Genomic DNA, 24,660 nt, shown 5'->3' with positions numbered 1-24,660 from the left:
AGCTAGAGGCTACCCATCTGACTCTGGAAGAGAGGTGAGGTACACTCTGGACTGGACTAGTAAAAACATTTGCCCCATGCCAGTCAATTGCAGGCACACACACACACACAAAGAAACAGTCACACACATATTCACAATTACGGGAAATTTAATGTCTTAAATGAACCTACCATCCATGTTTTTGGGATGCGGGAGGAAACCAGAGTACCCAGAGAAAACACGGGGAAAACATGCACAGATGTGAGGCAGCCTTTGGACATGGGTCCTCAGAACTGTGAGGCAAATGTTCTAACCAGTCTGTGCTACCCCTATTTTATGACAGGGTTACTTTTCTTTTTATTAAAAAAAACGCACACTAAAACATTTTCAATGGGGAATGTTGATTTGATATATGATTAAATATATTTAGGAGCTTGGACAGGGAATTGATTAAACACATAAGTCAAGGTAACACTGCGATGTAATTAGCATGTACCAAATGTGAAGTGATGATACGTGTACAGTATTTATAGAATGACATTGCCATGCCAAAAAGGTTTCCAAATGCTTTAAGGCAGGGGTGCCCAGACTTTCTTTTACCCCAAGATCTATTTTTCAAGCAGCCAGCCTCTCGTGAGCTACCCACGACGGGGGTGGGGGGGATAATAATGCTTCCAATGTTATGTTATTAATGTTATGTGATATATTATAATATATATATATATATATATATATATATATATATATATATATATATATATATTTAAAATACATAATTTGTTTTTTGTGCCACAAACCGAATAGCTGGATGTTATACTTTCAATTTGCATTCGATTTTTTTTTTTTGCGCACAATGCAGAATATCTGCGAAGAGACTGCATCAGCGGAGAATAATTGCGCAGTTTTGAGGGAACATTGGCTAACATTTCTTTTTTTTTTTTTTTGGCACGCCGACCAGTCGATCGCAATCGACGCATTGAGCACCCCTGCTTTAAGGTGTCTGTGACTCTAGAACGGAGTCTGAACCTATGACACGTATGAGCAGGTTTATGGGAGGGGAAACATACCATGTGTGCGGTTTTACAGAATAAACCGTAAGTAAAACACTACCTAATAAATGCAATGAAAACCTTTGTTATATAGACGATGAGGGAGCACATTAGGAGCACAAGAAAGATGCAAATAATGGATGTGATTAGGCAGCGGTGTGAATGTTAAAAGATGGGAAAAGAAAACGGGAGGGGAATCTATGCATGTGTAATGGGACATGATCGCAGGAAGACAAAAGGATGACACGCGCATAGAGGGACCATGACAGAAGATGAGACGGCTGCTTAATTGCTTATAATTACGTAGATGCAGTCTGAGACTAATGTGTCTGAGGGTAGGTATGGACTGATAAGGAGCAATACGGTAGTGACAAGTACAGACACAGCACACCTTCACCAGGGCATTTGTCACCTGTGAAATCAATAACTGGATAGCTATCACTTAAAATCTTAAATGCGAAAAAGAGGTCATCCAAATCAGAACTTCCCGTTGCATCAAAGTGGAATGCAGTTGTACCATTTGCAAACCCATATTTCCATAAAGTTGTGACATTGTGCGAAACGTAAAATAAAACATATTTGTTCATTTTGAATTTGATGCCCGCAACACATTCTAACAAACAGGGTCATGTTTACCATTGTCTGACATCACCTTTCGTTTTAACAACCCTAAATAAGGATTTCGGAACTGAGGACACTTAATTGTTGAAGCTCTGTCGTTAGAATTCTTTTCTATTCTTGCTTGATGTACAACTTGAGTTGCTCAACTGTCTGGGGTCTCTATTGTAATTTACATTTTCAATGAAAGACAAGTCTGGAATGCTGGCAGGACAGTCTTGTCCTCTTTCTTTCCATGGTGTTATAACACAAGCAGAATGTGCTGTGCTGAAATAAGCGGGGATGTCCTTTAAAAATAAATTATTAGCAAATGTTGCTCCAAAATCTGCATGTACCTTTCAACATTAATGTTGCTTTCACAGATGTTAAAGCTACCCATGCCATGGTCACTAAGAAATCACTTCACTATCACAGATGTGAGGCTTTGAACTTAGCGCTTATACCAATCTGGATGGTCCTTCTCCTCTTTGGCTCGAAGGACATGAGGTCCATGATTTCCCAAAACAATCTTAAATGTGGACTCGTCAGACTGCAGTATACTTTGCAACTTTCCTTCAGTCCATCTTATATGAGGTCGGGCCCAGAGAAGCCGGTGGCGTTTCTGTGTATTGTAGATATTTTACGTGGCCTTTGCTTTGCTTTTAACTTGCATTTGTCGATGTAACAACAATCAATGGTACCTGATAATAGCTTTCTGAATAATTTCTGAGCCCACATGGCAAGCCTTTACACAATGATACGTGTTTTTAATGCATTCCTAGCTGAGGAAAAGTGGTGACCAGGATGTGAAAAGGATCTAATTTCCTAATTTCTTAGTTCTGGCAGTGTGCAAGTCCTCAAATATGCGTAGGAGGGTATGGGTGACTTTTCTAGCAGTCCTGGTTGGCTGCTTGTCTGTTACAGTCAAGAGTTTGTCCTTTATTGTGACAGCACCAAACAAGACGATGTTGGATGAACGCAGGACTGAGTGGATGATTGCTTGGTAAAACTGCCTCAACAGCTACTGTGGCAGGCCGTGCCTCCTCAGAAGTTCATCCTCTGCTGGGACCTCTATGGTGACAGAGTTGATGTTGGTCTCCCACTTCAAGTACTGAGAGATTGTAATTCCCAGCAACTGAAAGGTCTTGACTGTTGAAACAGGCAAGTCGGACAGTGTGAGGGCCAGTTGTGGATGCTTCCTGACGTCTATGATCATCTCTACAGTCTTAAGCGTGTTCAGCTCCAGGTTGAGTCGGCTGCACTAAAGCTCCAGATGCGCCACTTCCCTACCGATATGACGACATGTCACCATCTTTGATGATGCCGGTGACTGGTGTCATCTGCAGTCTTCAGGAGTTTGACAGCTGAGTTTGTTGAGGTGCAGTCATTCATGTAGAGAGAGAAGAGCAGCGGAGAGAGGACACATTTTGGGGGCCTGCACAGCCAAAGGCGCATGTGGATGAGGTGGTGCCCAACAGCCATACCTGCTTTATCCTGCCCGTCAGGAACCTGTAAATCCACTGGCAGATGGCGGTTGAGATGTTAAGATGGAGAAAATTGGAGGAGAGGACTTCAGGATGACATTATTGAACGCAGATCTGAAGTCCACGAAAAGGAACCTTGATAAAGTTCCATCGAGGTGTTCTAGGATCCAATCCAGTCCCTTGTTGACTGTCATCCACATCCACAGACCTCTTCGCACGGTCCTGTGATGCTCTTGAGGTTGTCCAGCACAAAGCTTTTGAATAATTTCATGACCACTGATGTCAGGTCGACATTGCCCCTAATCTCCAGGCATTTCTCCAAATTCTCTTACTCTTTTGATGAAACTTTGGCCGCAGATGACGTAACCACAAAACCCTTGCAATTAAATGTTCTTAAAGTGTTTGACTATCTGCTCACGCAATTGTTGACGACTTGATGAACCTCACCCTACCCTTGCTTGTACATAACTCAGCCCATCGGGATTTTCCTTTTATAATTCCAAATGTTGGACTTAAGTCTTTCGAATTATCCTGTTGATCTATCGGATGTTCCTAACAAGATGTTTTTTTTCCAAATTATTATTATAAAGGAACCTAGTCTTTTCCCCCCTATCCCGGTTTTCCAGTTGCAGGCATCTAATTTGTCAATATTACAAAAACAAAACAAAACAATAAAGCTTATCAGTATGAACATTAGATATCTTCTCTTTGTAGTGTATTCATGCAAATATAGATTGAAAAGGATTTTCAAATCACTGGATTTTGTTTTTATTGACATTTTACGCATCATTCTAAGCACATTGGAATTGGAATTTGGATAAGATAATATGGCATGTCAGAAGATCATATCAAACTCCTATGTTATACGGACACAATCCCATTCAAGCACAACAAATGGGCTGAATTTTTTTTTGTTTTCATGCATTATTGATATATTTATTTAACAAAACATTTAAAACATAGCAGAAGTTGATGGTCCACAAATGTGTTTGCTCTCACAAAGTTTTCTTGGCCACTTTAGCATTTTTCCACCATGCGTGACGTCGCCTAATATAATTCCCCTCCATCTCTCTTTTTTTGTTTCGTACAGTGTTGGCATTTTATCAATACTTTGATCTATCATGTGGGATTTCAATGTAATCTCATTACTTTACATGCCGTGACAGCTCATTGATGCAGTGATTTTAAGAATGTGCAACTCCAAGCACAGGATCAAGCTGATGATGAGAAATCCGATTTTCTATTGATTGTTGTACGACTCATTTCAACCATCACCAATCTTGTACAGTAAAAAAAAAATCTGGACATGGAACAGGCACAGTGATTGGGTCATGGTTTGTATGTCTGCTTCATAGTAGTGAGGTTTTGGATCTAAATGTCATCTTGTGGCTTTTTATGTGGAGTTATTCTCCTCACGCATATGTAATTTTTTTCCCCAGCCTCGCCCCACATTAAAAAAAAATAAATCATAGATCAGTGAAGACAACATTTTCCATAGTTGTGAATGTGAGACGAAATGGTCATTTTATATGTGCCCATTGATTGGCTAGTGATGAATATTTATATGATGCTGAGACACATCATTTGATAAAGTAAAGGATTTGTGACGATGACAGTTTGACCCTGGAAATGATTGCTTCTATTTCCATGGAAAATTTTCCACATGCTCCCTGCACTCAATGAGTATGTGCAGGTTACACTTTGATTCTTTGATTCGGTTATTTATCTTTTAGTCAAGAACTATGTCAGGTTTGAGCCTCATTGCAGGAACTCTGATGCAGAATGTAGACAAACAGCAGAGGAAAAGGTCAATCAATCGATAGCTTTTAGTGGCAATCATTCTTTCGGAACGTGTCACCCTCCCAAATGTTAATCGTCCCCTTCCACTTCCTCTCTTCGTGCAATTGCTATGTTCTGTGCGTTGCCATTTTTGCAGTAATGCATGTGTGTACTGAAATGGCCTTCATTAATTCCGGTCACAAGGGTTTTTGTTTTTCCCTGCTTTGGCTGCTGGCCCCGCTACCTGACCTCAGATAAATGAAAGATGGGTTGAAGGATCTAATGTGGCGGTGTGTTGAGGCAAATTCAGAAAATGCTGTTATTGTTAACATTCCAAATTATACTGTAGATTATGTGTATAGGTGTGTAGGGCTAAAAGCTGTGTTTGCTTCTTTCTGAGAACTGGGGGTATGTCTCCATAATAAATCCATTATGGTCATGTTTCAGCCTACACGTACATGTAATTGAATGTGGACTCAAAGCAAACAAGAGGACGCCATGCTCAACACATTTGTTTTTAATGGATTGGTGCAAGCTTTTATTAGCGAAACCTGAATCACCTCCTTCCTGCCAATGTGTCCTTGGCTGGGCTATTCAAGTACTGCACATTACTTGCTGTTATATCAGAATAAGATGCCCTGCTTTCTTACACTCCAACACTGCAGATCGAAAGACTTGTTTTTTGGTCGCAAAGTGTCCGTGTCAATTTCAATTTCACATGATTTCCATTGAATCCAAATTATTATTAAAATTATTATGAATCAATATTTTAAAAGGTACAAATATGTTTATTCAGTTGACAAGAAACTACTGGTCAACATTGGCTCCCCCCCACACCCATTTTGTTTAATTTACATGTGCATCCAATGGTCTCCTGCTATTTGTAGGTGACACCCACTGTCCACCCTCACAACATCCATCAACCTTTTCTTTGGTCTTCCTCTCGTTCTTTTGCCTGGCAGCTCTATCCTCAGCACCCTTCTACCAACATACTCACTCTCTCGCCTGTGAACATGTCTAAACCATCGAAGTCTGCTCTCTCTCACCTTGTCTCCAAAACATCCAACTTTGGCTGTCCCTCCAATGAGCCCATTTCTAAACCTATCCAACCTGCACACTACGAGCGAGAACCTCAACATCTTCATTTCTGACACCTCCAGTTCTGCTTCCTGTTGCCTTTTCAGTGCCACTGTCTCTAATTCGTGCAGCATGCCCGGCCTCACCACTGTTTTATAAACTTTGCCCTTGATCCTGGGGGAGAGTCTTCTGTCACATGGAACACCAGGCACCTTCCGCTAACTGTTCCACCCGCTTTGACCCGTTTCTTCACTTCCTTACCACACTCACCATTGCTCTGGGTTGTTGACCCCAAGTATTTGAAGTCGTCGTACCCTCTCGCTATCTCTTCTCCCTGTCGCCTCACTCTTCCCCCTCCACCCCTCTCATTCACGCACATATATTCTGTTTTACTTCGGCTAATCTTCATTCCTCTGCTTTCCAGTGCATGCCTCCATCTTTCTAATTGTTCCTCCGCCTGCTTCCTTTTTTCACTGCAGATCACAATATCATCTCTGAACATCATAGTCCAAGGGGATTCCAGTCTAACCTCATTTGTCAGCCTATCCATTACTACCGCATACAGGAAGGGGCTCAGCCAATATAAGTGCATTGAAACAAAAAAATGTTTTGCATAACCCTAAAACATATTGAATAAGCAGGGATAAACCACCTATGAGTGTTTTCAGAGTTGGTTATCCCCCCCCTACAACAACAACAACAACAAAAAATATATCCTGTATATATGTCAACAAAAATGAAATTAAATTTGGAAAATGTGAAAAAAACAGCAGATAACGAACTGTGCATATATGGGGGTCCACTCTTTAATTAAAAAGTCACAAATTTTTAAGTTAATGACAAGTGTGTGATGAAAAGCAAAAAAAAGAAATTGAGACAAATTCAAAATCAATTTTACGTCATTAAAGGAATGAGATGAACGGACAAAACGAAATCAAGCAGAAATAAGTAAGTTTATATCCATCCATCCATTTTCTTTGCCGCTTATCCTCGCGGGAAGTGCTTGAACCTATCCCAGCTGTCAATGGGCAGGAGGCGCGGTACAACCTCAACTGTTCGCCAGCCAATCGAAGGGCACATAGAGACAAACAGCCACACTCACAATCACACCTAGGGGTAATTTCAAGTGTCCAATTACTGTTGCATGTTTTTGGGATGTGGGAGGAAACCCGAGTGGCCGGAGGAGACCCACGCAGGCGCGGGGAGAACATGCAAACTCCACACAGGCGGGTCCGGTATTGAACCCGAGACCTCAGAACTGTGAGGCCAACGTTTTACCAGCTGATCCACTGTGCCGCCAATAAGTTTATAACGGTCACAAAATTATATCTAGATGGGTAGCAATGACGAAGAGAAGGCGCATGAAAGGCGGAGTGGAATGGAAATGATTGAAGAAGGGACAAGGAATCAATAAATGAAGAAAGGAAAGAAGGATGGAAAGAAAGAAATGATAAAATGAAAGAAGGAAGGAACATCATGTTATGGGAAGAATGGGAAGTAGAAAGGAGACAATAAAAATGATAAGAAAAAAAAAGGTAAAAAAGAGGTAAAAATGAAACAAGATCAGTGATGTATAAAGGAAACGTGGAGGCAGAAACCGTAAGACAAAAGTGAGAAAGCAGGTGTGGTCAAGGGAAAAGAATTGCTGGAGTCCATTAATAAAGCCAGGCGAGCTTGCTGGAGGCTAAAACTGGATTGATGTAGAACCACTCACTTTATGGGCAGCTTTCATTCCATTGATACACAGAAACACTACACGACAAAAAAATGTTTAGTTGCCATACAACACCGATGGAAATACTTCACATCATCACAACTAAATCAAGGTGTACTGTAAATAGAGAAAGTTGAGGGAAGACATGAGGAAAATTGATGTTTGAGAGGAGGCTGCAGGACTTTTGGCTTACATGGGAAAGGATGACGCCTAAAACGGGACAAGCCCAAAGACGAAAGAAGAAGAAGATGTGTTGATTTTACATCACAGAAGACTGTGTATGAACTGGTGTGCACCGCAGTCAGGGAATTCCTGCTTTTGTACAGTATCGTTGCATTCCGGTCTTGTACAGTAAGTGTTGATCGTGCGCACTACAAAGTGGTCGAAAGCAGCTGAAACAGACGAAGCCGTGTCTATAATTTTCTGTGGATGAGACTTTTTAATCACGATAAGAGCAAGAATTAAAAAATTAGAACCCTCACCAACTTTTTTATTGTAATTTCTTCTTTCACTCTTTTTGGTGAAGTATTTCTTTTGCATAGTCCCCTAGGGTATAAAAAAAAGGTAATTCACAAATTTAAAAACACAAATAAGAACTCATGAAATATGATCCCTTCCATGCCTTTGCCAAAAGTAATAAACTTGTTTGATATGAAGAAAAGATAGGGAGTACCATGTCAACAACATCTCTTGTTCTTTTGTTTTTATATGCAAAATAATTAAACTATATTTACTGCTAACACTGGAGTACAACAAACAGCATGCCTTTCAGTTAGCTGAGCTGATGTTGCCATGGTAACAGCCGCTGCATCATGAAGCTAGAGGATCTCGACTATGGTGAGGACTCGATTAACTTGTTGTCTCTAAATGCTGCATAGCGCCGATTTGAAAAGATAAAAAAAATGTGGTCTGCTGACTTAGAAGTGACAAAACTTTGTTTCAATTTTCAAAAATGCTTTTATTTGCATTGGGAGGACAAGACTTGTGAGTGTGAAACCTGCCACTGAATCATCACATATACCGTAATTAGGCTCAGAGGGATGAATGAAGGAACGCACATGAGCAAACACCCAGACAGTGCAAAGCTTCACCAACACAAAGTATTTCCTAAAATATGTAATCAGATAAGGAGACATGGTGGAACGATTGGTTAGCGCATCTACCTCGTAGTTCTGAGGACAGATTCAGGGTGTACACCGCCTCCTGCCGGAATATGGCTGGGGTAGACTCCCTTGTGAGGATAAGCAGCTCAGAAAATGGATGGATATTCCGTGATTTCCGGCCTTCAAGCCGTGACGTTTTTCACACGCTTTCAAATCTGCGGTTTATGCGGTGATGCGCTTAATTTGTGCATTTTTTTTCGAACGGCCGCAAGAGGGCACTCGAGCGGAAAAGGTAAGAATGAGACCGGTGGAATATATGTGCCGAGGAAGTGACTTTTACCGGCCCTGTTAGCGCTGTCCTTGCATGTTCCTGCTGTGTTACTGGCGTGTCTCAGTGATATTTACGGGTAAGTTTCATTTTAACCGGCCCTGTTAGCGTTAGCGCTAGCATTAGCCCTAGTTATAGTTTAGTTAAACTCCCCCTGTGTACTGTCTTTCTTTGTAAATATCTCGTGTTTTAATGTGAGTTTCAATGTGGGCACTTGCGGCTTTTACACAGCTGCGCCCAATGTATGTACCAAATGGTATTTCCTTTACAAAATACTGGCGGAGGCTTGTAATCAGGTGCGCTCAGTAAGCCTGGAATTTGTCTGGCACTTCTGTGGATTAATATTAAATGGTTCTCCCAAAAAGACAAAGTATCTTGGCAGGTGGTGTGACCACAGGATTAAGACGGGCTTGCCATTCTGTCAGCAGGCCAGCTGGCAAAACCTCACCGCCTTGGGTGAAGTTATTGAACCTCATGCCGAGCTGCATAACGGCACCAACAACACACGCGTGCAACACACACATGGTGTATGCCCTTGTAATGCATGCTCATCATAATAATGCTCGTCAATGCAACACTCGTAAACGACATTGAACAAGTTAAAATTTTAGCAAACCTGAGGCACTACGGACTAGCATTCCAGTGTACCTTAATGTCAGGCTTCTAGTAAGTACAACAGCATTCTTATTTTTTATACAATTCTCACTGATGAGGAATGTGTCCTGATCCAACAGATGTTGACCCCACACCAGCAGAATACACAAATCTCTGAAAGGAAATTGGTCAATTGAGGCAACAGATCGAGGAATCCTGACATTGTAGAAAATGTTTGGAGTTCATCGGTTTGAGTAAATAGATAGTTTTTTCGTATGTAATTATATAACATAGTATAACATAGTTCTTCACCAGCTAAGACAAGTTTAATGATCATGAATAATATTAATTATAAAAGGGCATGTAATGTTAATTTAAAGCCAAAAAGTGGATACATGCAATGCAACATAAATTCCCGGGTGTGCCGGACACTTTGCAGCGGCTCACTGAATCTCACCGTGAACAATAAAGATGCCGTATGGATTTTCCCCATCTTGCAACTGCACGTAAAGCTCACTCTTACGCTTGCCGTTAAGTGCAAAGTTAAGGCCGACCAATCCCAAACATCATTTCAGGTTGGACGTGCATGACTGCTACATTTAGCCAATGGGAAACATCCGAGTGCAACAGCAACAAGGAAGACAAAACACTTGCACACACTTCCTGCACAATTTATAAAGCAATTGGCTCAGTCTCAACTTAGAAATGACTTTTAAGTCCTACCACCAAAAAGATGCCTCGTTTCGATTGATGTTCCCCAAATATTGCAGTATTAAGTAATTTGGGACTTGCACTTCTTAGAAGCATACCTGTCAACTCGTACGGTTTTGCTGTAGTTCATACGGATTTTGTGGTGAATATTACGTATACGGCCGTGTATCACAAATCATACAGATTCTGAAAATTTACGTTTGCTTTTGCCCAGAACTGTGCTAGTCTACTCTATTGTGAGGAAAACCCAAAGCTGGGGAATTCCAAATGTTGCCTGCATCAAAGATTTTGGCGCAGCAGGCATGATGTTGATTTAGATTAGCAAAATACTTTCATTTCCGGTAACTTTCCTGTAAATCCTTGGCCCGGATCGAGCACGGCCGAGCGGGACACCTCACCACGGGAAACATGGAGGCTGCGCCCGAGGAGCAGCTGGCCAGCTCTCGGTTCCCTGTCACAATCGATCAAATCGTTAACGATAGACTATTGGTGACGCTGACCTATCGAGCTATACAAGGATATTACTTGACTGCTACAAAAAGTGAGTGTTATTTTTTATCTTGTCTTTGATCATTTGTGGTTCAAATTAAGTTGACTTAGCTTGTAGCTAATGTAGTGTGCATGCTTGCTAGTTAGCCGCTTGGGCCTTAATACAAATACATGGAATTATTGTAGCTGACATTGTAGCTCTCTTGGTAGCATTCTAGCTCATGGTTGTGTTTTTATAAAAGCTGACTAATATAATTGAATGCTGTGTTTTCACCACAAGGGTGTCATATGTATGTCAAGATAGACGTTCCATTTACTACGATTGAGAATGGCTTCATAGGAACAATAGGTAATGTCAGCATCTATAGCTTATTGTTAGCCTTATCATACAGGTCAACTTCTTCCTTATTCACTAAAAATAATCAATTGATCATCGGCATTGAGTAGATATGTATGTAATCTTTTAACATTTTTCTTTTCCCATCAGTGATTCTCTTTGGTGAATCTTTCTTTCTTACAAATATCTGCGGTATTTTTTATCATTCTACTTAGTAGAATTAGACATTAACTTCAGATATTATCATTACGGAGATCTACAATAAAAATCATTGAAAAACTTTGTGTTTTTTTTCCCTCCGTTATTTTGACATATAATTTGCTTCGGTATATTATAAGGATTTTTTTTGCTTTCTATAAGGATTTTTTTTGGTAGTTTATACAGGTTGGCGCTCCGAAAAGTTGACAGGTATGTAGAAGGTGCAAACAGGGTTTCTTATGGCTCGGAACAATTGAAATCCAAGTCAGAATGGAAGAAGGACATTCAAGAAGTGACAGAAGGAAAACATTAAATATTTGCAGAAAGCAAGCAAAAGGTTCACACGGATCATCCCTGGAGTGACTCACTGTGTCGTGTTTGAGGACCAGCAGCGCCAGTAAAGTGTAACTGGAATGGAGCGATTGTGCGTTGGGCTAATAGACATCTCATGAAATGAAATGGAGTTCACTGGAGGATCAAGGGAGTTTGGGGGTGGGGGGGGGGCATGCGGGACTAAAAGAGGTTTCAGGGTGAGATGATTGAACTCTACAACTGCTTTTAGAGCCAGATAAACTGACTGTAGATTAATGTGTCACGAGTAGAAATGTAATAGATGAGTGTTCACAAGTCAAGATGATGAGTCATCAATGGTGGGCATACATTTTCAGAGCCGCTTATCCTCACAAGGGTCACGGGAATTCTGGAGTCTATCCCAGCTGTCGTCGGGCAGGAGGCGGGGTACACCCGGAACTGGTTGCCAACCAATCACAGGGCACATGGAGACAGACAACAGTCACAACTGAGGGTAATTTGGAGTCTCCAATCAATGCACGTTTTGGGGATGTGGGAGGAAACCGGAGCGCCCGGAGAAAACCCACACAGGCACGGGGAGAACAAGCAAACTCCACACAGGTGGGGCTGGGATTTGAACCCTGGTCCTTAGAACTGTGAGGCCATCGCTCAACAGCTGTGATACCGTGCTGCCCGCATCTGTTTACATATCTATATAATATTGCTTCATTCCTCAGTACTGCATAGTCTTGGGCCACATTTACTGAATACTGCAGGTGTACTGACCATGTCAGATTTTTTTTTTTTTTTTACTGAGCCACATCCAATATTGCTGTGCTTACATTTACCAAAGACCTGCAACAACCCACATGTGCACCATCGCAGATGATTACTTGCACGGTTGACAAACTAAACCACACCGTTGAAGCAAATGGGGTACACCTTAATCAAACCTAAACTGGAAAGTGTGAACACAGCCTGCGTCTCATCACAGTTGTGAGAAAAAGAGGAAAATCCAGCCCTTTCAAAGCTGTGTCGAGCATCTCTGGGTTCTAACCCTATATATATATATATATATATATATATATATATATATATATATATTATATATATATATATATTTTTTTTTTTAATATATACCATTTAGACAGAGGTGAGTGTTAAAGAACTACATTTATTTCTGTGATTTAATAAAAGTGGACTCTTCTCTGTGGATCCACCGATGCGCGTCATTGCTTCTAGCTCCATCTTTACTCAAATATCTCGTTAAAGTGGAATAATAATAATAATAATAGGATCAATATCAAGTTACCCATGAAGCCATGTTGTCTCTGGTCAAAGTTTACAAAACTATCCATTGTAAAATGTACACCTTGAAGTCAGATGTTGCTGTTGATGTTCAGCTAGCCAACGGCATGGGTCTTCCAAAATTAAATCCATCTTTTTTTTTTATTTTCAAAAAAAAAAAAAAAAAAACATCACCAAGCTGTTCTGTAAATTGTGGGATCCACCAACGACTAAAATATTTTTGGGATGTAACCATTGTTATCTTGCTGACTGCACGCTGCGGTGGTAAATGGACTTTGTAATGGAAGGTAAGCATGGCAAACTCACAAGTGAGGAGCATGGCCAAAAAACATGACGTGACTTTGCGCTTCTCTATTAGGGGAGGGATGTCATGCTCCAAGGTATACGCTGCAACCCAGTGAAGTCAGAGGCTGTGTTTCAACCCCGCCCACAAAATCAGGAAAAATCAAATAGTGAAAAAGACACTTAAACTATAGCTTAAAAATTCAGCACTTTACAATATTATGTTTTTGCATATGTTTGCAGCACCTTGTCCTCATGGAAGACCCAACGCTTAATTGCTTGCCCCAAATTGAAATATGAGGTGTTACTCAATTCTGTAATGATACAAATGTCCCATAATGACATATGTTGTATAAATGCCACAGTGTGAGACATGAAGCATGATGAGTCACTTTGATGGTGAATAACTTAATCGGTCATAAATCGCATGTGTCGATCCCATTAGTGAGATGCTTTGTCGTAAAAGCAATAAAAACCAAGTGGAAGCACATTCGGAAACAAGCCCATGCATGCTGCAGCCCCGCAGGGCCCCCCTGAAAGGTAGCTTTGAGCCCTTTTGTTCCCAGAAACCATCTTCACTCATGCATAATGAAAAATAACTGCTGTGTGGCCTTGCTTTGCATATCAATCAAATGTAAATATATACCAGCTCGAGTGTATAGTGCATCAGGAAAATAGAGTGTGCACGTGGACACAATGCACGGGTTACTCACTGTTATGCTCTTGCTCCTCCTCAACGTTCCCCATCACCATGGCCGGAACTCCAAAGGCTGAGGCCAACACCCACACACAGATATTCACCATCTGAACGAAAAAAAAAATGACAAGTAATTACTTTCTATGCCAAGCAGAGGGCTCAATTGTAATTGCCCAGTAGGCTAATGAAAGCCACCCTCACTAGGTTGTCGGAATGGCGCTGATGGCGCCGTGAGAGCCAAGAACGGGGAAGCGGAAAGTCACACACAGAAAATTACAAACATTATGAGATAGTCTCCGATTTAATTGTTGCAATGTATTCAATAAAAGCAAACTAAACCTGAAACCAAGGCTCAAAAGGTATATATTTCTTTCTTTGAGGAGCAATTTTGCTAATCATTTCTTCCTGTGAGGAGCAAGCTCCTAAATTTGAGAAGCATTTTTTTTTTAAACAGATTTATTGCACAGGGCAGGGGTTTCATTAAACCATGTAAATATGACAATATAATGGGCGAATTAAATGGACTGCTGCAGCTATTGAATATTTTAGTACTTGGGTATCCTTTGAAACCGTCTCCCGTTTGGGTGCATGAGCCATTTTAGCCGTTACTCCTCTCTGACCCCATTTGCCATCATTTTTCACCAGCACGACTCAGATGGGATTGACTGGCGACCAGTTTTGCGTATTATAAAAGTGTGAAAATACTGAACAAACTGAGGTATTATGATACAATTCAAATAATTTCCTGTATTGCAAAGGAAGATTTTTACTTCTATTTACTCGGTGTCACTGAAGGCATCTTGCTCAATGACAAGCTGCTGAATGGCGGCAGTGGCCACACAGAATCGTTTGCCAAATGTTGAGTTCATGATAAATGCCACCAGGTATGACAACTGAAAACACTATAGATGAGCCTTCATCTACTAATTAATTTTCCAAGCCGCTTATCCTCACAAGGGCCGCGGGAGTGCTAGAGCATATGGCTACTATCTTCGGGTGAAAGGCGGACTACACACTGAACAGGTCGCCAGGCAGTCGCAGGGTACATATCGACACCATCACTGAGCAGGAAGTGATCCCTCACTGTCCGCACCAAAGTCAGGCGTGTTTACCTTTGTTTGTCGGTATATCTCCTGACATACTGAAGGCTCGTATGTATATAGTGTGTTCAGATGGAGTCCAGCCGTTATACTAGAAGTCTTCGGAAAAGTGAAAGCTCCGTGTTACAACCTTACACGTTGTGGGTGCTTGCCATGCATTTCACTGTGAAATGCTGTCACACTGTTGCCATTTTGAATCTTTAGCACTTACGTTTTATATCAATTCAACTTTGAGCTTCATGTGCAAGCAACCAAGCTTCGCTACGCTTTTGCCTTTTCACTGACGACGTCGTCACGTCCGTGCTGCCGTTGAGCACAGCATACAATCAGCTTTGCTTTTGCAACTGTTTTAGGAGGCTTAAAATACGAATTTTGTGAGACCACTTTATCCGAGGCTTGTAAAAGCAGCAGCATATGTCAGATCTGCTGGGATACTGGAGGAGTTCAGCATTGCTACTAGAGACTCTGGCAAAATTTATCGAATATAGCTTAGTGTCCAATTTCATTTTCGTGCCCTTCTACATTTTCTAATCAATATGGAGCCAACAGAAAAATAAAATATTGTTTAAGATTGGGTCAGATTCACCAGTCACCCATAAGAGGAAAATAGGAATTGCAGCGTAAATCAAGCCTGGTACTTCATAACTCACAGTCACATTTGTGTTTTGGTCATAGTATGTTGTGTCATTATGCTAAAAGATTGTCGTACCTTGGCCTTGTGAGGGGTCCTCATGTCCAGAGCTTTGACGGGGTGGCAGACAGCCACATACCTGTCCATGCTCATCACTGTCAGGGTGAAGGTGCTGGTGAACATGTTGTAGTAGTCGATGGAGACTACCGCCTTGCACAGAGCATTTCCAAATGGCCAAAAGCCCAGGAACACGTCAGTGCCCTGGAAACATTCCAAAAGTAAAACAATAAGGATCTGAAGCTGCCACGTCCCTCAACCGCTTCCACGGATAGTTCATGATTTCGTTGAGTGGAGTGTGAATACACTTCATCTTTCTCTCACACCATTAATTAATCCTTACGCAGATTAGACTTCATTTGCACATTAATTAAAAAATGTCAATTGTCATTTGGCCTTGATGATTTTTGAGAGAAGATTGGTTGATCGGTTGAGGTCACTGATTGTTTGTCTTTGTTGCTGAGATTGCACAAACAACTTGGTAAATGAATGGAGTATGAGTCAAGCAGAGAGCCTAAAAGAATATTCATTACACATCAAAAAAGTAAAATGGTGACAATATCTTAGATTACCATGATTAATTGCTTTCCATGGTACACTTACACATGCCAATTTTTCAACAAATTAAAACTCAGTAAAGAATAAAAAGAGACAGATGGGCTGATAATAAATTCTCACCTTCATCTGTTGCGAAATAATGTACATTGCCACCTTGAGATACACGTTCAATTGTGTCATATGTCAGAGTCTGTAACCTGCTGTCCCGTTTTTGGAACTTGAGTGACGCTTTGTGCCCCACCTCGCCCCCACTTTTTTTTTCTCTCTCTCTCTCTCTCTCTCTCTCTCTCTCTCTCTCTCTCCCTACTCACCTCCACCCACTTGCACACTTGTTCTCTATCAGCCATCATCACTCCTTGCATTTAACGCTGCCAAATCCGGAAATCCTACGCCAGAGTATTGACGTACACCCGTGGTATCTCAACATTACTCTTAAGTTACTCAACTCACAGCGATTGTGTTCATCCCATTGTGTTCGTTTTTGCCTCCAGCGCTCTTTCCATGTCACATGCCCCGCCATCTGTTGCAGCCATGCTGCCAAGCTCCCACTTAATGCATGTTCACAGTTCCACCCGCACACTTCAGATATCTTGCTTCCAAAATATCCCATAATAAGCCATTTCCATCTACTTTCTCTGCCTCCAGCTGTTTTTGGGTCCAGTTCAATGTCTTATGGGTGTAGAATGTAACAGAATACTCTGGCCAGAAAATGGAATCAGTAAAACCAGAAGCACTGAGGAAAAATCTCACCCTCCAAGGCACTCACCTTGGGAGATAGGACAAAGCTCTCCTTGAGATTATGGACTCCCTCAACAACCTCACACAACTAGTTTTTCTCATATCCTCACAGGAACCCTTCCATGAGTATTCCTCCGCAGCCTCTGATCAACTCTGCATCACGTTCTAAGAGCCTCACGTCCCAACTCTCGAACCATACTCGGGGGATCTAGGTTTATGTAATTATTTCCTGTTGACCTCTTCATACATTTTTTACCTTCGACCATTAAATTATCCCACAGATAGATCCAAAGTCCCATCCATCCATCCATCCATCCATCCATCCATCCATCCATCCATCCATCCATCCATCCATCCATCCGTCCATCCATCCATCCATCCATTTTCTTTGTCGTTTAGCCTCACAAGGGTCGCGGGGAGTGGTGGAGCCTATCTCAGCTGTCAACGGGCAGGAGGCGGGGTACACCTTAAACTGGTTGCCAGGCAATCGCAGGGCACATAGAGACAAACACTTGAACTCACAATCACACCTTGGGGCAATTTAGAGTGTCCAATTAATGTTGCATGTTTTTGGGATGTGGGAGGAAACCGGAGTGCCGGGAGAAAACCCATGCAGGCACGGGGAGAACCTGCAAATTCCACACTGGCGGCGCCGACATTGAACCCGGGTCCTCAGAACTGTAAGGCCAACGCTTTACCTGCTGATCCACTGTGCCATCCGATCCAAAGTCCCATTTATTGTCAAACTTTACATGCCAGCGGAGCTAAATGGGCAACGGCCCTGTGTCTTAATTCCTCTGTGATACTTGGTACCTTGGACTTGTCTTTCCTTTCCCAGACACTCCATTAAAACTAGGAGTATTCCTTGGCTCAAGAAGCACAACCCCACCATGGACTGGACCCACCTAGTAATCATCGAGTAGAGTCCTTTCTATCATTCCCATTGTCTTTTTTTTTGGCCATATATTTTTAGGCCAATTATAGTTGTTTTTTTGTAGTGTTCTTTTTTTATGTGTTCTTTTTTTTTTTGACAAGAATGTTCCTTAAAACATTGCCTGTACAGTTAATAAAGGTTTTACCCTTGTTATCTCCAATGGTAGAAATTGTTTCTGAATAAAAACTAATCAGAGGTTTTCCATTGATGTGGGGATTATTGTGTAACCGTAACCTTGGAGATTTCTCTGTCATAAATTGTTGCTATGGGCCCCTAAATATCTAAATTCATCATGAGCTCACCTGGAATGGTAAAGTGGCCAGGAATAAAGAGTCAGCCAGAGCCAGGTTGAAGATGTAGATGTTGGTGGCCGTCTTCATCTTAGTGTATCTGTGAACACACACACACACACACACACACACACACGCACGCACACGCATACGCATACGCATATACACGCACACAGCCACAGAGTTTCAGTTGATCTGCATGACAAATAGAAGAAGTTGCTGTATTAAAATGCACAAAGGCAATCTGCTGTCTACTGTTGATACTGGAGGCAGGAATATGGGGCACTCTAATCAGAGCTTGCAGCATCAGGATTCGCTCGAAGCATCACTCTAAATAGGCTGACCCTAGTATCACTGGTCCGACTTGGACTTTTTCAGCTGTTATTAGTGTGAGTGATGGAACAAGCTGTGCATGAGTTGAAATGTTTTGTTCACATCCACAAACTGAGGATTTGCATGAATATTTTCATAGACACATTAGCTGCTGTGAGATGGCAGTTCTAATACGTTTTTCTACGTAGGAATTTAACACTTAACTTTGCCATTTTCACGCATAAAAACGTATTGCAGACAACAGGACATATACAATCCCCCTCACTCTTCGCTTCGCGTCTGATCTTTGCAGCAGAGAGAGAAACGTTTCCCATTCACACGTGCATGGTGCACAATTTAAGCAAATAAACGTTAACTTCATTATTGTTGCTGTCAGATGTTTGGGGTTATGGTCACGGTGGGAAGGTTGGTATAAAAATAAATCTTGATTGTAAATGTCTTTACGAGGAAGACATATGGACTGGTACAAGCCACACAGCTGCATGGTACAATGCAAAACAAATTGGATCATGAACCCACTTCAATTTGTACTTGTACTCTTCAAAACCACATTTTAAATCTCTGAATTTGAGTTGTGGAGGGTTCAAAAGCACATACAGTTGAAACCAGATGATTGCACACATGATGTATAAAGACATACAGGTACTTATTCTTTTTTTCTCCACATGAAATCAGATTAAAATTTTATGTTATTTTGGATAATCAAAATAATTTCCCTTTGCTCAATGCAAGAGAAGCGAGAGGTGGATTTGTTGTCTACATTTCTCAATACTTTCTTCAAAGTTAGAATTTTGCATACTGTATATTTAAAAATATTAAGTATCATTCCCTTTAAAATGTAAAACTATTCGCACATGCCTTTGTGGTCTGTTAATACATTTTCAACAGGATTGAGATCAGGGGGCTGTAATGGCCACTCCAAAATATTGACTCTATCTTTAAACTCCTTTGTAACATTCAAAGTTGTGTCTGATATCACTTGTCTTGGCAACCTTTTCCATTTTTGTTCAGCATGATAGCTAAATACTGCTTCACCATGTTTGCTTTGAACTCCCTGCTCTCTCATGTTTGCTCTCTAGACTCTCAGAATTGGAGCAATACGCTCTGACCTATTTTTTTCTGGTCAGAACCTAAACTGCAGCATTTTGAATGAGCTGAAGCTGTTTCATACTGTTTTGGAGGGAGTCCAATCAGAAGACCATTACAATAGTCAAGTCTACTTGAGATAAAAGGATGGATGACCATCTCCTGTTCTGCTGGACACATGCATGCCTTCACTCTGGATATGTTCTTCAGATGGTAATAGGGAGTTTTAGGAAATAATTTGATATGACTGTTGAAAGCCGGGTGAATGATAAAATGTGCAAATTATCACGTTACCATGGCAATCTTTAAAAAACATGATAGCATTTTAAAGGAGTGGTTCTCAACATATGTCACACGAGGAAAGAGATTTTTACTAGGATCCACAACACAATTTAGAGAAATTAACATTAATTTAAAAAATAATCATGAAAATATCTGAAAATTATTTAAAAACACGACTACATATGTTTACATATTTAAAGTGCCTTTCAGAGTACAAGAAACTAAAGACAAACATGACAACTTAATGTACATTAAATATATAAAAATTAAATCTTAGAAGGTGGCACAGTGGATCAGCTGGTAGAGCGCTAGCCTCACAGTTCTGAGGACCCGAGTTCGATCCTGGCCCCGCCTGTGTGGAGTTTGCATGTTTTCCCCGTGCCTGCGTGGGTTTTCTCTGGGTATTCTGGTTTCCACTCACGTCCCAAAACATGCAACATTAATTGGACGCATAAATTGCCACTAGGTGTGATTGGGAGTGTGACTGTTTGTCTCCATGTGCCTTGCGATTGGCTGGCACCCAGTTCAGGGTGTACCCCGCCTCCTCCCTGTTGACAGCTGGGATAGGCTCCAGCACTCCCTACGACCGTTGTGAGGATAAGCGGCAAAGAAAATGGATGGATGGATGTAAGAACTGCACAAATTCAGCTGTGGAATTTCACTAAAATCTTGGCACTGATGTTCTGTTTTAAGGAAAATCTTTTACTCAAATAAAAAAGCATGTCTGACTGGCACACAAATTTATACTTAAATTGGAACACGCCATAGTCTATCACTAACCTACACTCACACAGTAGTAAATTCAAGATTATAGTAATTATTTGCATGACATGACACTCGATAAACACAGTATTAAAGGAGCCAGTAAAAAAACATTAAGAATGGGGCTCACTGAAAGTGCCTTCCTGCGGCGTTGACCATGTTTTTTTTACGCCACTGCACAAACTAGTGTATTGCAAGGCATCCAATAACCTTAAAACATTGTCTTTGGATATTATCATAACCTAAGGACCCTGTGTAATTTTGTATTGCCCGCCTGTGACACATCCATGACGGCTTCCGTGTCCTGACCTAACAAATCGAGAAACACTTTTACCTTATCAACTTGTTTGGCTCTTGTAACCATTCAACAGGTTTTCATAAGAATGGCGCCAAAGTCAAATTAAGCAAACCAGGAGGGGACTGTCCTTAAGTATTGTACTTGTAGAGTGTATCATGTCCTCACTATAGCGTTATCATGATCGATCCTGTTTTTGAACTTTTGACTCTTCGACCATGAGAACATGACTGTGTGTTTTTGGCCCTAAAAAGCGGTAAATTAAGCGTAACATTTATAGTACAGGATCTTTAATGCAGTGTGTAGTTTTTGTTACTTCACCTTCATCAGTGTAATCAATGCTAATGCAGTACAAATAAATCAGCACTACAAGCGAATAACTTTGCGTACATCTCCATCAGTTTACTTTCATTGCAGATGATGATCGGCTTTTAAATCCACGGCACCATTTGGTTGTCCAATTGGTGTAAAAAATATATCGATGTTCCTCGGTTACACGAGTCGATCTTCGAGCAGACTTCTGCATTCCCTCTTTTCTCCATGAAAGATGGCGAGAGGAACCAGGATGAAAGGAATATGCAATCTGATGACTCTTTCATCCGGCGTGCTGTTCGCTTTCAAATATTAATCACCGCTTTGAATAATTCAGATACCACAGCCAGCACTGTGCTAGCTCGTCACCCCATGAATGGAAAATATACTGTCAGAGGATTTATAAACTTTTCTTTTTTTTGTTTTAATTTTAAACACACCACTGCGCTAGAGCAGTTAAAATATCGTTTGATTTTCTTTCACGTAACAAATTATCAAATGTAACTTTTATAATTGCTAATCAAAACACTAAATGGGTGGATTCTTTAGTACAGACAATCTGGTGACTATAACAAGAATCGAAAGCTTGGAATATCAGAATTTGAATGAGCAAAATTTAGGAGATACTGTAATTTCCAAGGAGATCTTCTCAAGTGAACCTAGGCTCTACTTTAAGAAAAAATGTCCCTCCTTCAACGGTTTACCAAAGATTGCTGCAAAAATTTGCCCAAGCGTTCTTGCTTGGACAAATAATTAAGATATATGGACAGCTGAAAACTGTAGTGAATGTGAATTATTTGTCAGTTTTTATGAATTAGAAGCCCAAAATGTTTTATTTAAAAAAAAATCTAAAAATAAATTAATATGAAAAAAAAAGACAATGATCAGACCCCTTACTGTATATCTTTGTCAAATTTCATCAGATCTTGTCATTTGTTGTATTTATGAAGGATCTCATTATGTTCTATGTAAGTATTGGTTCCAATTCTGTCTTATTCTTTTCAAGTTTGGTTCCCAATCTGTGTGCCAAAACTCAGCCAGTGAAGATTTTCATTGGTATTCACAAACCCTGATGAATGGGATGCAAAAGAAGTTTTACACAGCAGGACTGTGGATGAATCAAACAGTTAGTCGGTGGGAAGCTTATTGTCGAACAGACATATTATAGTCTGTAAAATCATGATAGCAGATTTTTCCATTCCAATGTGACAGACTTCTCTTTCTGTTCTGGTCAAAGTGCCACATGTATTTTGAAAGGGTTTGAAGCGAGATTTTGTCGAAACGGAGGCACTTATGAAAGATGGTCTTTTGCTTTTTTTGTTTGCTGTCTCTTATTGATCGCCAATGTGATACTGTCTTAAAGAGAAGTTCAACTATCAAACTGGATAAGTTTTATGGTTCAGTAAACACAAACACATTTCCAACAATCCGGAAGATGGCACAGAGGATGCTGCGGTTGTTTGGCTCTACACACGTGTGTGAACAGAATTTTTAGAACACCAACAAAACATCCTACAGATGAGTGATGAACTCCTCCAATCCGTACTGAAAATTGATAAAAAAAATATCACAAGTAAAACTATGTATTACCACAACAAATTCCTTAATTGTTTGTTTCTTTTTGATATGTAGGCATCTGGTCCTGTCTTGTCCTCCCTGTCAAATTTTTAGACTTCAATGTGGCCAAAATGACTCTAATCCACAAAGTTTGAAACTTGATGGAATTCTTTGCTTCAAAAGCATTCACACAACTTTAGTGATCTTCTTTTCCCAAAGAGAAGTTATGAGCTATTAAACTTGTCAGAAATGCTGTTGCTGGGTAACCTGAAAGAATATCATCTAAAGGGTAAAATGACTGAAAACAAAAATAGTTTTCTCAGTATTATCTGAACAGGATAAAACACAAAAAATGGTTCTGAGTGTTCCGCCAGACCCGATCCCAAAGTGTCCTTGAACATGAAACTGAGCCCATAATCTCTGATGAGATATCTTGCACCTCTCATGGCTGGCTTCAGTGTATTATTGTAACATTAATGGCGTACACTCACACACAGACACACACACAGACACACACACACACACCACACACACACACACACACACACACAAGCACACACACACACAGACACACACGTTACAAGGACCTCATTTTTTTGTTGTAATGTAAGACAAATATGGCCTGTGAGTGGCCGATGACCAGTCCTTGGTTTTGCCAAACCAAAGTCAGTTCTGTTACAGCTGACCTGCAACCCAAGTGAATGAATGTAAGGCAAATAATTGTTTAAGTCTCTATGAATTCTGAAAAAGTTCAATAGATGAGAGAGTAATATAGCTTTGCTGCTACTGTGCAATAAAGTTGTCTACGCTAGTTACAATAAGTTGTCTACCCTAGTCACGCCTTTTCCTCGGTCCCATAAAGCAGCTGTCCTCCCTGGAGCATGTAAATCATTAATGACTTCACTCCGAATCCATGTGTGCAGGTGCTGATGTGATAACATTTGATCGACTTTTCAGCAGAGCTCCAAGCTCCACCAAATGGAAGAAAGCGGCGAGAGCGACAGTAGCCCGAGGACACTCGATGGCTGTCTTCTGGCTATAATGTCACACATACTATAATCATAATAGCTTTCAGCTCCTGCTTTGTCAAATTGGCCAACTGATGGAGTGTCCCAAGGGAAGTCTGTGTGTGTGTGTGTGTGTTTGCGTGGAGGTGGAGGTGGAGGTGGGGGCCAGGGGGGAAATGGTGTGATTGAACATGTGACCTTTATGTCATAGGATAGTGGTCATTACAGGCAACATCTCATCTCACCTTTCTTCATCCTTCTCTGGTGAAATGCGTTTGTCTCTCAGCTCGCTGCCAACAAGATTCCAGTTCTGCCCACTTTGACAACTGTTTTTCACATTTTGCCAAGGGACACTTGACCTGAAGGCCAGTGTAAGTTTGTTAAATGGCCCAGATTGTCGGTTAACGTATACACTGCTATTAAATATGAGTACCTTTGGGTCTGTGAACAAGCTAGTCTACATACAAATCCCAAAACAAACAAACAAAAAAAAAGTATTTGGAAAAGAAGCCAAATGTTATTCTCCCCCTTGTAGAACTGTAACGACTTTGACGCATCTTCGAGGGGGTTTGGCAAGATGTTACAGGCTGTGTGGGACCATTTGCCCATCTGCTCCATTTCTGTCACTTCCCAAGTGCGCTTGATGGCCTTGTTCTACAACAAACTCACCAAAGCGTGCCTTTATAAACCTACTTTTGCGC

At 40.9% G+C, this 24,660-nt stretch overlaps 1 protein-coding gene across 1 annotated transcript in view; it reads right to left on the bottom strand.

The window, feature by feature from the left end:
- The window catches only part of LOC133511547 (delta-type opioid receptor-like), a 39,693-nt gene that overhangs the window by 3,594 nt on the left and 11,439 nt on the right, over positions 1-24,660 (bottom strand). The window contains exons 3-5 of the mRNA XM_061840522.1: positions 18,338-18,425; positions 15,827-16,009; positions 14,034-14,124 (exon numbers count right to left, since the gene is read on the bottom strand). Of these exons, the coding sequence (XP_061696506.1) occupies positions 14,034-14,124; positions 15,827-16,009; positions 18,338-18,425 (362 nt within the window). The remainder of the gene's footprint in view (positions 1-14,033; positions 14,125-15,826; positions 16,010-18,337; positions 18,426-24,660) is intronic.

This window comes from Syngnathoides biaculeatus, chromosome 2 (genome assembly GCF_019802595.1).
Source record: "Syngnathoides biaculeatus isolate LvHL_M chromosome 2, ASM1980259v1, whole genome shotgun sequence".
Lineage (NCBI taxonomy): Eukaryota > Metazoa > Chordata > Actinopteri > Syngnathiformes > Syngnathidae > Syngnathoides > Syngnathoides biaculeatus.
Note: the sequence above shows the minus strand (reverse complement) of the source record. Positions and strands in the feature narration are given on the sequence as shown.